This window comes from Eremomyces bilateralis, assembly GCF_010015585.1.
Source record: "Eremomyces bilateralis CBS 781.70 unplaced genomic scaffold P152scaffold_1, whole genome shotgun sequence".
Lineage (NCBI taxonomy): Eukaryota > Fungi > Ascomycota > Dothideomycetes > Eremomycetales > Eremomycetaceae > Eremomyces > Eremomyces bilateralis.
In genome coordinates, this window is record NW_022985067.1 from 2,359,508 (window position 1) to 2,371,774 (window position 12,267).

The following is a 12,267-nucleotide window of genomic DNA, read 5'->3' on the forward strand; positions in this document are numbered from 1 at the left end:
TTCGGAAAATTGCTTAACAAATTCCAGAAGATATTATTTAAATACAACCAATCAAGACAAGGATACAGAGGCAGAGGAAATTGGTTCACAGGTCTTAAATGACGGGTTCTGAGACTTGGTCGCTTTCAGGGACGGATCTTGGCTTAGCCAATCAATCGTCACCTCCTTTGTCGTAACATCCCTTCAACATTTGGAAAAGAAAGTGGGTAGCGACTTTCTACCTCTCCTCAGTAACCTTTATTCCGAAATTTGGATGAATCTCAGGACGAGAGGATGAGAACCCTGGATTCGGGGATCTGAGCAGCATCGTTGTGTTGCTGTCAAGTTCCTTCCCTGACAGTCTCCAGTCCTCCTTATTCGGTCGCAGCTTTACATTTGTCTTAGCAGCTTTCGCAAATGCATCGCCCATTTTCCAAGAAGAGCCCATTTTATTTCGAGCTTCTTCGTCAAGGCCATGAAGGAGAATCGCCAGTGCAGATGTTTTCCAAATACCAATTTCTGCCTCCTCTTTAGAACTCCGGATCACTGTTGCGATTAAGAAGAGGAGACCAGACATGAGCAACAGTGCAGGAGGCGTGACCCAAGCCCATCTGATTTCGACTATTGTCTCGTTTCCCCAAGATTCCCCAGCAATCGTTTCAGAACTGTCGGGATCCAATCGTACGACAGCCGTCATTGCCTGGGCAAGCTTATCCACATGATCGGAAACGTTGTAGGAGTGCCAAGGGTTAATTGGCATCGATCGATTGAACGGCATGGAACTAAAGAGGTTTCTAAGCCACCGATAATTTGAGGTGGAATTCCGAGCGACAATAATGCCAGGCAGATGCATCCAGAAAAGTTTGTTTGTGATGTAAGCTGTCTCGTTATTTAATGAAAACGTGATGTTTCGACCGGGCGGGCGAATGTCAATATCCTGGATATAATCCAACACAGTGTCGTTCTTGAATGGTTTGTACGGAAATTCGCGGGGTGTCGAATTGTAAAATATATCCACGACACGCTCTTCATAACGCCCATCAATGTAGGTCGATGAAAACGTCTTGACGCACCAACTGAGTATACACTCATTAGCCACTGGAGTGATGTTCGCATATACGTTAGCAGGATCGCCTGGTACATTGGTAATGAAGAAGTCGGCAATGGCGTTTTGGATCGTGGGAAACATGAGTGAGCCCCCGTATAAAGTATGCAGAGTAGTCATGTCCCATGTAGGCAGCATACGCATACCTAGGCTGAGCCCAGGAGAGCCGTCGGGATTTAGCATGTATCCGGACATCAGTATCGGATTTAGTGAGGTGGCATTCATGAAATATCCGCAAGCTGTGCCGTTCCGAACCGTCTCTGGGGACAATACCCCATGGATCGTGATCCAATCGAGCCGGGAAGGTAAGCATGAAAATGTCAGAAACTCCGACACTGGCTTACAGGAACCGCATACAGCGAGTGAATCGTAATTCGCCCAGGTGCAATTATTGGTGGGACAAGACGGGCGGATGTCCCCTGCGGTGCCATTTCCTTCCAGATAAGGCATGACGACCGATTCCATTAGGACGTTGGAGCTGAGGCCATCGCCACCAGATCTGAAGGTGAGTCTGTCGGGTTTTGGAAGGTAGTTAACACTGCGAGGGAGAAGTCCTTGGCCTTTGCGGACAGGCACTTCCGGGTAAACAACGATTTGTTGAAATGAAGGCTCAATAGCGAGTGACAAAAGCATCAAGCCAGCACCTAATGATGCTAATGATCTATTTTTGGAGTTAGCATGTCCTACCATAGTAGATATTACACGAGTATCATGCTGAGTATGGAACTGCCATGAATGGTGTTATCTCGTACCTGAATCTGACTCGTATGAGAAGAGCCAAAGAGCCCAACATTCCTCTACTCGCCCAATCAAACATTTCGAAATCGATCATTCTTTTCAAATCACTCCGAAACCAATTCCATTTCAACTGGCCGAGTGCTTCTGATGTTGGGAAAAGAAGAGAGGCGGAAGAAATCCTAGCAAGGACTGAAATAAAGGCGTTCAATGTGATCCCAAATTTGAACTCAGGTATAGGTTCCCCGTCGTAGCACGCTAATGTGGTGATGATGGCTCCCATACAAAATGCACTGGCACACAAACATAGGATTTCCCAAAGCCACCACTCGGTCACCCACCGTGTGAAGATGAGGTTCCAACTCTTCTTGGGCTTCTCGGGCCGGTTTGTCGATGGAACCAACCTCCATGCTGCCTTTGTCTCGGTGGTTGGCTTGGATTCCGATAGTTGCACTAGCGTCGGTAGCTTCCTTCGCAGTTTAGGGTCCAAGGGAGCCAGTCGAGGTCCCAGATAGGGCTTTGATAGTTTATCTGTGGAACTCGGCGGAGAACCATAGCTCGGGGGGAATGGTTGCGACGTGCTTCCTCTTGTTTGTTCTTGAGATGGTGTTCCAGCTCTTTGCGTGCTGGTATCTATATGGGTGATAGCAAGCCCCAAGTGCTCGTTAGACTGCCGACGCGTAAATCTTGCATCAAAGCCATGATTTATAGGGTAGTCGAAAAGTAGGCTTCTTGGTTTTGCCACTCGCACACAAGTTGCAAATTTTGGTGGATTAGAAGCGGAAGGAAGAAATCGAACTTTCGAAGTCTCTGTGTAATCGTTGGACTGCTGATGTTTTGTTCTCGGTGAAGATTTTCTCGTCCGCTCTATTCGTAATGGTATCGCAGCCTTAGGGGCAGCAGATTGTTTTTGGTTATTCCAGTGCAATATGTTGGAGGGTCGTTGTACTTCGGTCCGTGATTGCAAGTGCGGTTTATAGTAAGCCGATATCGCGGCAAGATTCGTCTTCTCGTTGTCTTGGAATGGAACAGTTGGGAGAGGCTTTTGCGACATGACAACAGACCAGCTGTATTTATCTTTCTTTTACTCAAAAGACATGCAAATATCGGAAAGAACGGACAGCGAAACTGAATATTAAGATGCGGACAGCAAAGAATATCAGAATTATGCGTACCTTCGACCAAGAGACCTGAACAATGTGACCAGGCTGCATCTACGATTGCCTGATCTTGCGCATATATCCATCTTATCCGAAGATGTGAACGGTCGTCAGCCAGTGTCCTGTTCAACCCTGTTAGCGGTAAGCGCAGTAGCTCTAGAGGCTCAATCAATGGATCGCATGCGACAGTATCTCAACCAACAGTATCTCGCCCGGCGGCTTGGGTTCTAGCCTGTCGTCCACAAATGGATATGAAACCAGGCACTTCGAACAGTGTATCGAATCATAGAAACCCTTACCGTAGAAGAATATACTGCCGGCAGGTTAGCCGGCGGTTACTCCGACTTACCTACTGCTGTGATTTCAGACCTGCATGCGGCGAAGTCTCTCTCCTTCTTGATGTATGGATATCCAACCTATGTTGGCCAGCACACGCCAACAGGAGGATGCGTTGGGGCGATGTTGAGCAGCCAGAGTGCCAGGTTACCGTAGTCAAATCTCGGCTCCAGTTTAAGCGCCATCTGGAACACGAATAGCCATAAGCGCCCAAGGAACGGCTCGCGCAATAACACCGAATCGCTTTGAAATGCAATATGCAAGCCACGACTGTGCCTCATTAAGACCATGCCATGTCTTGGGTTCTATTCAAGTTAAGCGCCCAGATCCTGCAGCTCAGATGTACGACTGAGGCGCAGATCGTATTTCAATCAGCAAAGCTACGGGAGAATGAAACTGTTGTCAGTGCGACGTATAGAAATGTGGAAATTATTGAGTCGTATCAAGAACGATGCCTGGGCTCCGTAATGGTGGTGATAACCGGAAGGCGGAAGTTGAAGTGAAGATGTCGTTAAATTTAGATGTTTCGTCGCCTCTGATGATTGGTCGCTCCGGCTTCCAGCTCCAGTTTCCAGTTGCGGACTAGCCCAATTCGGACCAAAACAGTTCGACCGTATCAGCGGACGCTGGTTCAAGATCTTCCACATCTTCTCATCACTATCATCGCGTTCTCAAGGTCTCGCAAATATGGCTTCAGGAACTTTCCTTGTCTCTAACAAACTCTTCCCTATCAGCGATCTTATGTCAGCCGTTTTACGAGTAGGAATTATGGCTGTTGCTCTCAAAGACGCCGCTTATTCGATGATAGGCGGTCTTGTTTTTCTCGTTCTTATAACTTTGTATAATATTTCTAGATCGTGGTTATATGACGAGACAGACAGGCATCTATATGCTCTGCCATCTGAGGGTCTAAATGTTTTCCAGGGCTGGAAAGAGATTCGTCTGAAAGGCCCATCGGCCATCGCTCTGTAGGCTGAGGCCATTTGCGGGGACTATTCTGGAGCCCTTCCCGAGATTAGGGCACTATGATTGCTTAGTTACACATCATTTAGTCAATCCTACCAATAACGATAAGTCTGTTACCCTCGTCGAGCGTTTAATAGTTCGCCCTGAAATCGATGTGAAGACTTCGATGTCTAATGAAGGCACCCGGCAAATGGAAACGGATTATGCTAATCACCGGCCTCAGCTTCGGTGTCTTGAAATAGTTAGGATCTGCAATGCCTATATCGCAGTCTGAACGTCTGATTGCAAGTCCCATGCCAACCAGTTGTTATTTAACCCGAAGTTCCTGCCACTAAATTTATGAAATTTCTGCATTTGCTCATTCATGCTCTTCAATATCCGGCTAATCTAAAGGATGTCTGAATTCGACGATCTACTTGCCAAGTTCACCGAAAAGGGGCACGCAAAAGTCCATGGCGCACTTTTCCAATGCGTGGATAAGCATGGTAGGTTGCCACTCGATCGAAAATTTGTAGTGAGCTCAAGTTGACTGAAACAGGGAATGAGATATACAACAAAATCTCAGGCTATGACTCCTTAGGAGGAGACGCGGCACCCCTTCGCGAGGATTGCGTTCTCAAGATGACGAGCGGCAGCAAATTGATGGCCAGTATCGCATTGCTCCAATGCGTCGACAAGGGTCTCATTGGTCTTGATGAACCAATCGCTAAGGTTCTCCCGGAGCTTGAAGACAAGGAAATTCTGAAGCTCGGATCCGAGTCGGAACTGATATCTGAACCGAGCAAAACCAAGATCACCGCCAGACATCTCCTCACGCATACCTCTGGTCTGGCATATCGATTTCTGAACCCGCTACTCATCAAATGGGCCACAACTCCGGCAGCTCAACAAGACAAGATTGGCGTCTCCATCGCGGAGAAATACAACGTACCGCTTGTATTCGAGCCTGGAGATGGGTGGGCTTACGGAGTGGGGATAGACTGGGCAGGGTTGGCTGTCCGCCGCCTACACGGGGGAATGTCCCTGGAAGACTACATGAATGAGAACATCTGGAGCAAAGTCGGCCTCTCTGCTCCATTTCCAACTTTCCAGATTTCGAAAGATCCCGAGTACAAGTCGAGACTGATGAAGGCAGCCGAGCGCACACCAGACGGACTCCTTCAACCGTTCGAATTCTGGCAGGGCGACAATCCAAACGAGCAAGACGGCGGTCATGGATTGGTGGCCACGGCGAAAGACTATCTCGCTGTACTCGCAGATTTGATTTCGGACTCGCCAAAACTGCTGAAGCCAGAGACCATCGCTTTAGCCTTCGAACCACAGATTGCCCCTGGCTCACCGGCGATGACGATGTTGCAGCAACTCCGACCTGCTTGGGAAACCATTTCTGGTCCCGTCTCAAACAGTGAGGTAAACCACGGCTTACTTGGATTGCTGTTGACGGGCAACATGCCGGAAATTGGCCAGCCAAAAGGTATTCTGGGGTGGGGAGGTGCTGCTGGTACGATTTGGTTTGTTTCCAAGGAGTCGGGCGTTGCGGGCATCTTCGGAACGCAAATTTCGCCTTTTGGGGATGCTGCAGTCAAGGAGCTCATTAATGCTTGGAAGAAAGACTTCTGGTCTGGATTCAACGCGGCTTAGGTTGCGGTCTCGGGATCGAGAGCAAGTGAGTCAATGGATATCTGTGGCGTAGTTCGGTTTCGGAGTGCAACTTCTTTTGTACATTGTTTCTAGAACAATCGCTAATACGGCGCTTAAGCCCGCATAGACATGTGGAAATTGTCGAGTGCGATCAAGAAAGATACTTGTAATCCCCCAGGTGACTCAAAGTAGTAGTTACGCTGTCGTTAAATTTAGATGCTTCGACGCCTCGGATAATTGGGCCGCTATAGCGCGCTAGTCCAAATCGGGTTAATACACGCCGAGGTCATTCAGACATCTGAATTCTGAAGATCACTGATCAGGAAAGTTTTGGTATAGAATATATTGTTATATCTGAAATTTATCGCTCCTAGTAAGCTTCCAGTTGAAAAGAAATCCATTCTCAATAGCAGTAATCGAAGAACGGAGAATCCCGAGCCATGAGCGTCGCAGAAGGCGCCCCGAAGCATGGCCAAGTCGCCCACCTCCTCCCGCAGACGTACAAGCGCCTGGTCGCCGAGTGGCTGGAAGAAGACACCCCGAGTTTCGACTACGGTGGCTTCGTTGTTGGCGAAGAGATCTCCGAAGCCAAGTTATTGGGTAAATCGAAAGTACGCCATGTCTTAGTCGGCCACCACTTGAAATACCAATCCAGCTCACTGGGAATCGACTACTAACTGTCCCGCATTATAGGGCGTGGTGGCCGGTGTCCCGTTCTTCGATGAAGTGTTCAAGCAGCTGGACTGCAGGTGGGTTAATTGCCCCTTCCTCGCGCGTCCGCCACTGACTTCTGCCCAAGCGTGCAATGGCATGTCCAAGAGGGGAAGTCATTCGAACCAGTCACGCACTGCGCCACCGTCCGCGGACCAGTGCGTAAGCTCCTCCTCGGCGAGCGAGTAGCGCTCAACACGCTTGCCCGCTGCTCCGGCATTGCCACCAAGTCTGCCGACCTGCTGGCGCTGCTACGGAAGGCTGGCTACCAGAACACCCTCGCCGGGACCCGCAAGACCACGCCTGGCTTCCGTCTCGTGGAGAAGTACGGCATGCTCGTGGGCGGCTGTGATCCTCATCGTCACGATCTCTCCGCTATGACGATGCTGAAAGACAATCATGTCACGAGCGCGGGGAGCATCACGTCTGCCGTCGCCTCGGCCAAAGCAGCGGGTGGCTTCGCAGTCAAGGTGGAGGTAGAGTGTCAGACGTTCGAAGAGGCAGACGAGGCGATCTCGGCCGGGGCGGATGTGGTCATGCTTGATAATTTCACTGGGGAGGGGGTCAAGGTGTGTGCGAAGCAGCTGAAAGAGAAGTGGGGGAGGGGAAAGGCGCTGGTGGAAGTGAGTGGCGGGCTGACGGAGGAGAATGTGGAGGCATATGTGTGTCAGGACATCGATGTGATCAGCACGAGCAGCATCCATCAAGGTGTGAAACATGTAGACTTTTCATTGAAGATAGTTCCGAAGTCCGGAGGGGGACCAGGAAAGGGAGAGTCGACGGAAGTATAGCGTGTACAATAGTGTCAGAAGTACTCCTGAAAGACCACCGCCTGCCACAAGTGTCGCAGCAATTGTACACCAAAGCATTTCGGATCCCGACTTAACACCAAACGCCCCTTCAAAGTCTTCATGGGCCCTCAATAAACGCCGTACACGATGCTCAGAAGGAAACAGAAGTGGATGAGAGCATCACGCTAGTGTTTGCTCTTCTTGTGCTTCTTGCCCTCGTCATCATCATGCTTCCTCTTCTTCTTATCCTTCTTCTCCTTCTTCACCTCCTTCACCTCCTCCTCAGCCTCGGCATCATCCTCATCAACAGCGGACTTAGACTTCCGCTTCTCCTTCTTCTCCTTCTTGTCCTTCTTAACCTTGCTGCGCACTTTCTGATCGGTCGCTTGGGCGGTGACACCATCCGCCATCTCGACATCCTCGTCGGCAGTAGCGGTCGGGTCGATCTGAATCTCAGACAGCACGGAATCCATAGCCGTTTTCTATGCGCGAATTAGATGCAGGCACTCTGAATGCAGGGGAATGAGGCTTACCATAACATCGGCATTCTTGCTGGGCGCGGCACCAGTGTTGTAGAAGTCGATTCGCTCCTCAACCTGTTTCCTCAGCGCCTCACCGAACGCCCGCGTTGGGGCATCGGAAAAGTTATCGATACGAGCTGCAACCGACGTCTTGTTTGCCAAGAACCGGGATATCCTTCCCTTGTTCTTCGGGCCAGCTTTCTGGATGAAAGATGAGTGGTAAATGAGACCGTATTTCGGGGTCGCTCCCTTGGTCTTCAGAGCTCGGAATAGCGCTTTCTCAGCTCCCAGGATCTGCACCGTCGATGCGGCGCATTTGGCAAGGTTGGTCAAGCTGCCTGCCTTGGCGATGAGGCGCGCGCCAACGGTGTCGCCAATAAGAGCGGCCACGTTAGGAGCCACGATGGACATCTTGGAAATGAGGTAATTCTGGAGGCTCTTGCGGAACTTCGAAAGTTGCACCGCCCTCTTGGCGAAGTTCATGACATGGTCCATGTCTCCTTCAGACATGTCGCGTCCCATGCTGACCTTTGCCGCATTGATGATGCTCTGCGCCACCGCTTCATCATCGTCAACAAGAGCAGCGAGTTCATGCAGCTTGTCGTCGGACAGTGACTTCTTGTCGCCAATGAAAAGGGCCACAGTAGCATATTTCTGGTTCTCTGAAACGAGGCGGACAAGCTCGGGGAAATGCCACGAATACCATTCTCGGACGCGCATGGAGAACGTATTGACAGCCTTCTCGAGATGGTCGAGGGTCGCAATCGCCTGGATGATATGGTTGTCGTTCTTCTGCACGCTGAACTTTACCCTCGCGCGAGAGTATGCGTGACCCAAACCAAGCTGAGCTTGACCGATGTCGGTCTCCTGCAGCTGCTTCAGGAGCTTGGGAGCATGCTGGCGGAGTCCGCGAAGGAGGTCCGCAACGACTTCGCTGGTCTCCGACGTCTCGCATTCGATGTAGGGGAACGACGACTTGATGCTCGACGCAAGATTCTTGTCGGAGACACCGAGGATGGATTTCTTCGATTTAGACTTGGGAATGTTCGCTTCGACAACGGCCATCAGGAAATTGGATGCAAGGCCTTCCGAAATCTCGTTTGCGTTTTCGAGGGCTTGGCTGGCACCTTGGAATGGCGCGAAGGACACAAGGTCGACCATTTTCCCTTCATCGAGTCAGTATTTAAGACGCCCATCGTGATGATGGAATGTGTACCGAAGGTTGCCAGGTTTTGGGATCGCTCCTGCACCTCTTTAAGCCTGTTGCCGACACTATCGGCCTGCAAGGCGACCTTGAAGATCTACTCGAAGTCAGCTGTGTGAACTTTTGCTACGAACTTTTGCGACGAGGCATTGTGCAACACATACCGAGTAGCCCACACTGGACTCATAGAGCAAGTAGTCGGCCGTCATCTTGACGGATATTTTGTCTCACAATGGTTCTCGAATTCGAAAGATTGGGAAAGAGGACGATCGCACTTTCGTTGAGATTTTCCGTAGAAGTGAAGGTGAAGTGCAGCTTGAAGCAAAATTTCGAGCGGAGCAAAATGGGCGCATGTGATTGGTTGGGAGCCAGGGTGAAATATTTAGCCGACGCCGACGTTTGGAAGGAACGCGAATCAGGAAGCAGCCATCGCGGGTCCGAACTTTTGGCAAAAGTTCACCGTGCAGCACCTGTGTGAGAGACTCTCAGAGACAGAGCTACAGCATTTGGCTGTATCCCACAACTTCGTCTTGAATCATTTCCATTTCTTCCTGTTATTCTCGCAATCATGTCTGCTGCACAGCTATTGAACCCCAAGGCCGAGTCGAGGGTATTTGGATATCCAGCTCCTATTACCGTCCAGAGCTAACAGTCCTGCAGAGGAGAGGAGAAGCCCTCAAGGTCAACATCTCCGCTGGAGAAGGTCTACAGCAGGTATGGAGAGCTGGTTCATATATCGAGCTTCTAAAGCTAACCAGTCGGGAATATAGGTCTTGTCATCAAACTTGGGACCACTGGGAACGCTGAAGATGTATGTCCTGTGATGCTGCCTGAAAGGACGATGAGCTAATTCATTCTATAGGTTGGTTGATGGATCAGGAAGCGTTCGTCTACCTATGCAAGCGTGATGATATGAACTGAACGTCTCTAGATCAAACTCACAAAAGATGGCAGCGTCTTATTAAAAGAGATGGTATGTCCATTTCAGCCTCCAGCCTAGACCACGAGCTTACAGTCCTCAGCAAATCCAAAATCCCACCGCCGTCATGATCGCCCGCGCCGCTACCGCACAAGACGAAATCACCGGCGACGGTACCACCTCAGTTGTTCTCATGGTCGGCGAACTCCTCAAGCAAGCGGACCGCTACATCTCCGAAGGGCTGCACCCTCGAGTGATCACGGACGGCTACGAGCTCGCGAAGACGGAAGCGCTCAAATTCCTCGACGCTTTCAAGCTGAAGCGTGAGGTCGACCGCGAACTCCTGCTTTCCGTTGCCCGCACATCGCTCGCTACCAAATTGAACAGCTCGCTTGCCGAGAAGCTGACTCCTGATATCGTGGATGCGGTGTTGGCGATCTACCAGGCGCCTGCGAAGCCGGATTTACATATGGTGGAGATCATGACGATGCAGCATCGGACGGCGTCGGATACCCAGCTGATTCGTGGGCTGGCGCTGGACCATGGAGCGAGACATCCGGACATGCCGAAGAAGGTCAAGAATGCGTTCATCCTAACACTAAACGTGAGCTTGGAGTACGAGAAGTCGGAGATCAACTCCGGATTCTACTACTCGAGCGCCGACCAGCGGGAAAAGCTCGTCGAGAGTGAGCGAAAATTTGTGGACGCGAAGCTGAGGAAGATCGTGGAGTTGAAGCAGCATGTTTGCGGTGATGATCCGAAGAAGGGATTCGTCGTCATCAACCAGAAAGGAATCGATCCTCTGAGCTTGGATGTGTTGGTCAAGAACGGGATCTTCGCCTTAAGAAGAGCCAAGCGAAGGAACATGGAGAGGTTACAGCTCATCTGTGGAGGCATCGCTCAGAACAGCGTTGAAGATCTGTCACCGGACGTTCTTGGGTGGGCTGGGCTGGTTTATGAGCATCAGCTCGGTGAAGAAAAGTTCACGTTCATCGTAAGTACCACGCCTACACTCCGACTCCGCATCTGACTCTTGCATAGGAGGAGGTCAAGGACCCCAAATCCGTCACACTCCTGATCAAAGGTCCCAATCAGCACACCATCACGCAGATCAAGGATGCTGTTCGTGATGGCCTCCGCAGCGTGTATAACATGATCGTCGACAAGAGCGTGGTCCCTGGTGCCGGAGCCTTCCAGGTCGCCTGCCACGCCCATCTGACCGGCGAGAAGTTCCGCAAGGAAGTCAAGGGCAAGGCGAAGTACGGAGTAACCGCATTCGCGGATGCGCTGCTTGTGATCCCCAAGACCCTCGCCGCCAACGCTGGCCATGATGTTCAGGATTCCCGTAAGTTTCGAACGATTGAATGGGCGTGGTTGCTAGTGCTAATGGCGTCTAGTTGCCGCACTTCAGGATGAGCAGGCGGAAGGCAATGTCGTTGGTCTGGACCTCATCACCGGTGAGCCGATGGATCCCGTCCAAGAAGGTGTATTCGACTCTTTCCGAGTGCTGCGAAACTGCATAGCATCAAGCTCGGGCATTGCCTCGAACTTGCTGCTATGTGATGAGATGCTCAAAGCACGGCAGATGGTAAGTGTTGATAGCCGCCTTTCATCCCGTTGATTTACTAATCCTTCAATAGGGCGGTGGAGGACCTCCAGGAGGAGACTGATGACCATACCTTTGGTGAAGGACTTCGAGTCGCTGCTGAAGGACCAACGTTGAAAGACGACCATTAGAGTATACCCAAAAAACATTGCGGCACTGTACAGTAATGAAAATGCCTGTTATCATCGGCGACAGGGCGCTCTGGTCTATAGGTCCATTAGAAATCAACTTCAGGGGTACAGCATCAAATCTCTGCAAATAGGCCGGTGCCTCATCGTTCTTGATATCCTCCGACTCTGGTCTCTATAGTATGCGGGCAATAATACGGTCGTTCCATCGCCTACCGACTGCTAGCCTCATACCCAAATAACCCAATGTCCTGTCTGACCAAATTCACCCCAGTCCTCCAAAGAATTCCAGTCCATGTGAATAATAGAACATCCATGATGCACCACACAGTAACCATTTGTCCTAACCGCTTTTCTAAGCTCGAATCCCGCCCAAATAAAAAAATATAGATCAGAAGCCAAAAACAAAAACATACAGCAATGGGAGTTCCCACGTGGTCACCCACCGTAGTACTATTCCATCTC

The 12,267-nt window shown here is 50.5% G+C and overlaps 5 protein-coding genes across 5 annotated transcripts; 3 read left to right on the plus strand and 2 right to left on the minus strand.

The window, feature by feature from the left end:
- Nucleotides 1-45: 45 nt before the first annotated feature.
- Nucleotides 46-3,339, minus strand: P152DRAFT_427675 (uncharacterized protein). The gene is made up of 2 exons (XM_033677306.1): nucleotides 1,837-3,339; nucleotides 46-1,745 (listed from the first exon to the last, which is right to left on the minus strand). The coding sequence occupies exons 1-2, from the start codon at nucleotides 2,871-2,873 to the stop codon at nucleotides 218-220; spliced, it is 2,565 nt and encodes an 854-aa protein (XP_033539302.1). The 5' UTR covers nucleotides 2,874-3,339; the 3' UTR covers nucleotides 46-217.
- A 1,241-nt stretch (nucleotides 3,340-4,580) lies between these two features.
- On the plus strand, nucleotides 4,581-5,934 carry P152DRAFT_408485 (beta-lactamase/transpeptidase-like protein). The gene is made up of 2 exons (XM_033676922.1): nucleotides 4,581-4,766; nucleotides 4,820-5,934. Exons 1-2 carry the CDS (start codon nucleotides 4,676-4,678, stop codon nucleotides 5,920-5,922), a joined length of 1,194 nt encoding a protein of 397 aa, XP_033539303.1. The 5' UTR covers nucleotides 4,581-4,675; the 3' UTR covers nucleotides 5,923-5,934.
- Nucleotides 5,935-6,256: 322 nt separating this feature from the next.
- P152DRAFT_26226 (nicotinate-nucleotide pyrophosphorylase-like protein) lies at nucleotides 6,257-7,665 on the plus strand. Its single transcript, XM_033674799.1, has 3 exons — nucleotides 6,257-6,533; nucleotides 6,616-6,671; nucleotides 6,722-7,665. Exons 1-3 carry the CDS (start codon nucleotides 6,363-6,365, stop codon nucleotides 7,422-7,424), a joined length of 930 nt encoding a protein of 309 aa, XP_033539304.1. The 5' UTR covers nucleotides 6,257-6,362; the 3' UTR covers nucleotides 7,425-7,665.
- P152DRAFT_454245 (Nop-domain-containing protein) lies at nucleotides 7,229-9,416 on the minus strand. The gene is made up of 4 exons (XM_033678559.1): nucleotides 9,314-9,416; nucleotides 9,162-9,246; nucleotides 7,958-9,111; nucleotides 7,229-7,906 (listed from the first exon to the last, which is right to left on the minus strand). Exons 1-4 carry the CDS (start codon nucleotides 9,356-9,358, stop codon nucleotides 7,610-7,612), a joined length of 1,581 nt encoding a protein of 526 aa, XP_033539305.1. The 5' UTR covers nucleotides 9,359-9,416; the 3' UTR covers nucleotides 7,229-7,609.
- A 170-nt stretch (nucleotides 9,417-9,586) lies between these two features.
- P152DRAFT_454246 (T-complex protein 1 zeta subunit) lies at nucleotides 9,587-11,918 on the plus strand. Its single transcript, XM_033678560.1, has 9 exons — nucleotides 9,587-9,759; nucleotides 9,810-9,863; nucleotides 9,920-9,960; nucleotides 10,012-10,033; nucleotides 10,081-10,122; nucleotides 10,172-11,062; nucleotides 11,110-11,413; nucleotides 11,466-11,656; nucleotides 11,709-11,918. The coding sequence occupies exons 1-9, from the start codon at nucleotides 9,718-9,720 to the stop codon at nucleotides 11,736-11,738; spliced, it is 1,617 nt and encodes a 538-aa protein (XP_033539306.1). The 5' UTR covers nucleotides 9,587-9,717; the 3' UTR covers nucleotides 11,739-11,918.
- The last annotated feature ends 349 nt before the right edge of the window (nucleotides 11,919-12,267 follow it).

Coding starts and splice junctions, on each gene's coding strand:
- P152DRAFT_427675 (XM_033677306.1), bottom strand. CDS start 2,873: ATGTCGCAAAAGCCTCTCCCAACTGTTCCATTCCAAGACAACGAGAAG. Junction 1,746..1,836: donor CTCATACGAGTCAGATTCAG/GTACGAGATAAC, acceptor CTCCAAAAATAG/ATCATTAGCATCATTAGGTG.
- P152DRAFT_408485 (XM_033676922.1), top strand. CDS start 4,676: ATGTCTGAATTCGACGATCTACTTGCCAAGTTCACCGAAAAGGGGCAC. Junction 4,767..4,819: donor CCAATGCGTGGATAAGCATG/GTAGGTTGCCAC, acceptor TGACTGAAACAG/GGAATGAGATATACAACAAA.
- P152DRAFT_26226 (XM_033674799.1), top strand. CDS start 6,363: ATGAGCGTCGCAGAAGGCGCCCCGAAGCATGGCCAAGTCGCCCACCTC. Junction 6,534..6,615: donor AGTTATTGGGTAAATCGAAA/GTACGCCATGTC, acceptor CCCGCATTATAG/GGCGTGGTGGCCGGTGTCCC. Junction 6,672..6,721: donor TTCAAGCAGCTGGACTGCAG/GTGGGTTAATTG, acceptor CTTCTGCCCAAG/CGTGCAATGGCATGTCCAAG.
- P152DRAFT_454245 (XM_033678559.1), bottom strand. CDS start 9,358: ATGACGGCCGACTACTTGCTCTATGAGTCCAGTGTGGGCTACTCG. Junction 9,247..9,313: donor AGTCCAGTGTGGGCTACTCG/GTATGTGTTGCA, acceptor GACTTCGAGTAG/ATCTTCAAGGTCGCCTTGCA. Junction 7,907..7,957: donor GCAAGAATGCCGATGTTATG/GTAAGCCTCATT, acceptor ATTCGCGCATAG/AAAACGGCTATGGATTCCGT.
- P152DRAFT_454246 (XM_033678560.1), top strand. CDS start 9,718: ATGTCTGCTGCACAGCTATTGAACCCCAAGGCCGAGTCGAGG. Junction 11,063..11,109: donor AAGAAAAGTTCACGTTCATC/GTAAGTACCACG, acceptor ACTCTTGCATAG/GAGGAGGTCAAGGACCCCAA. Junction 11,657..11,708: donor TGCTCAAAGCACGGCAGATG/GTAAGTGTTGAT, acceptor ATCCTTCAATAG/GGCGGTGGAGGACCTCCAGG.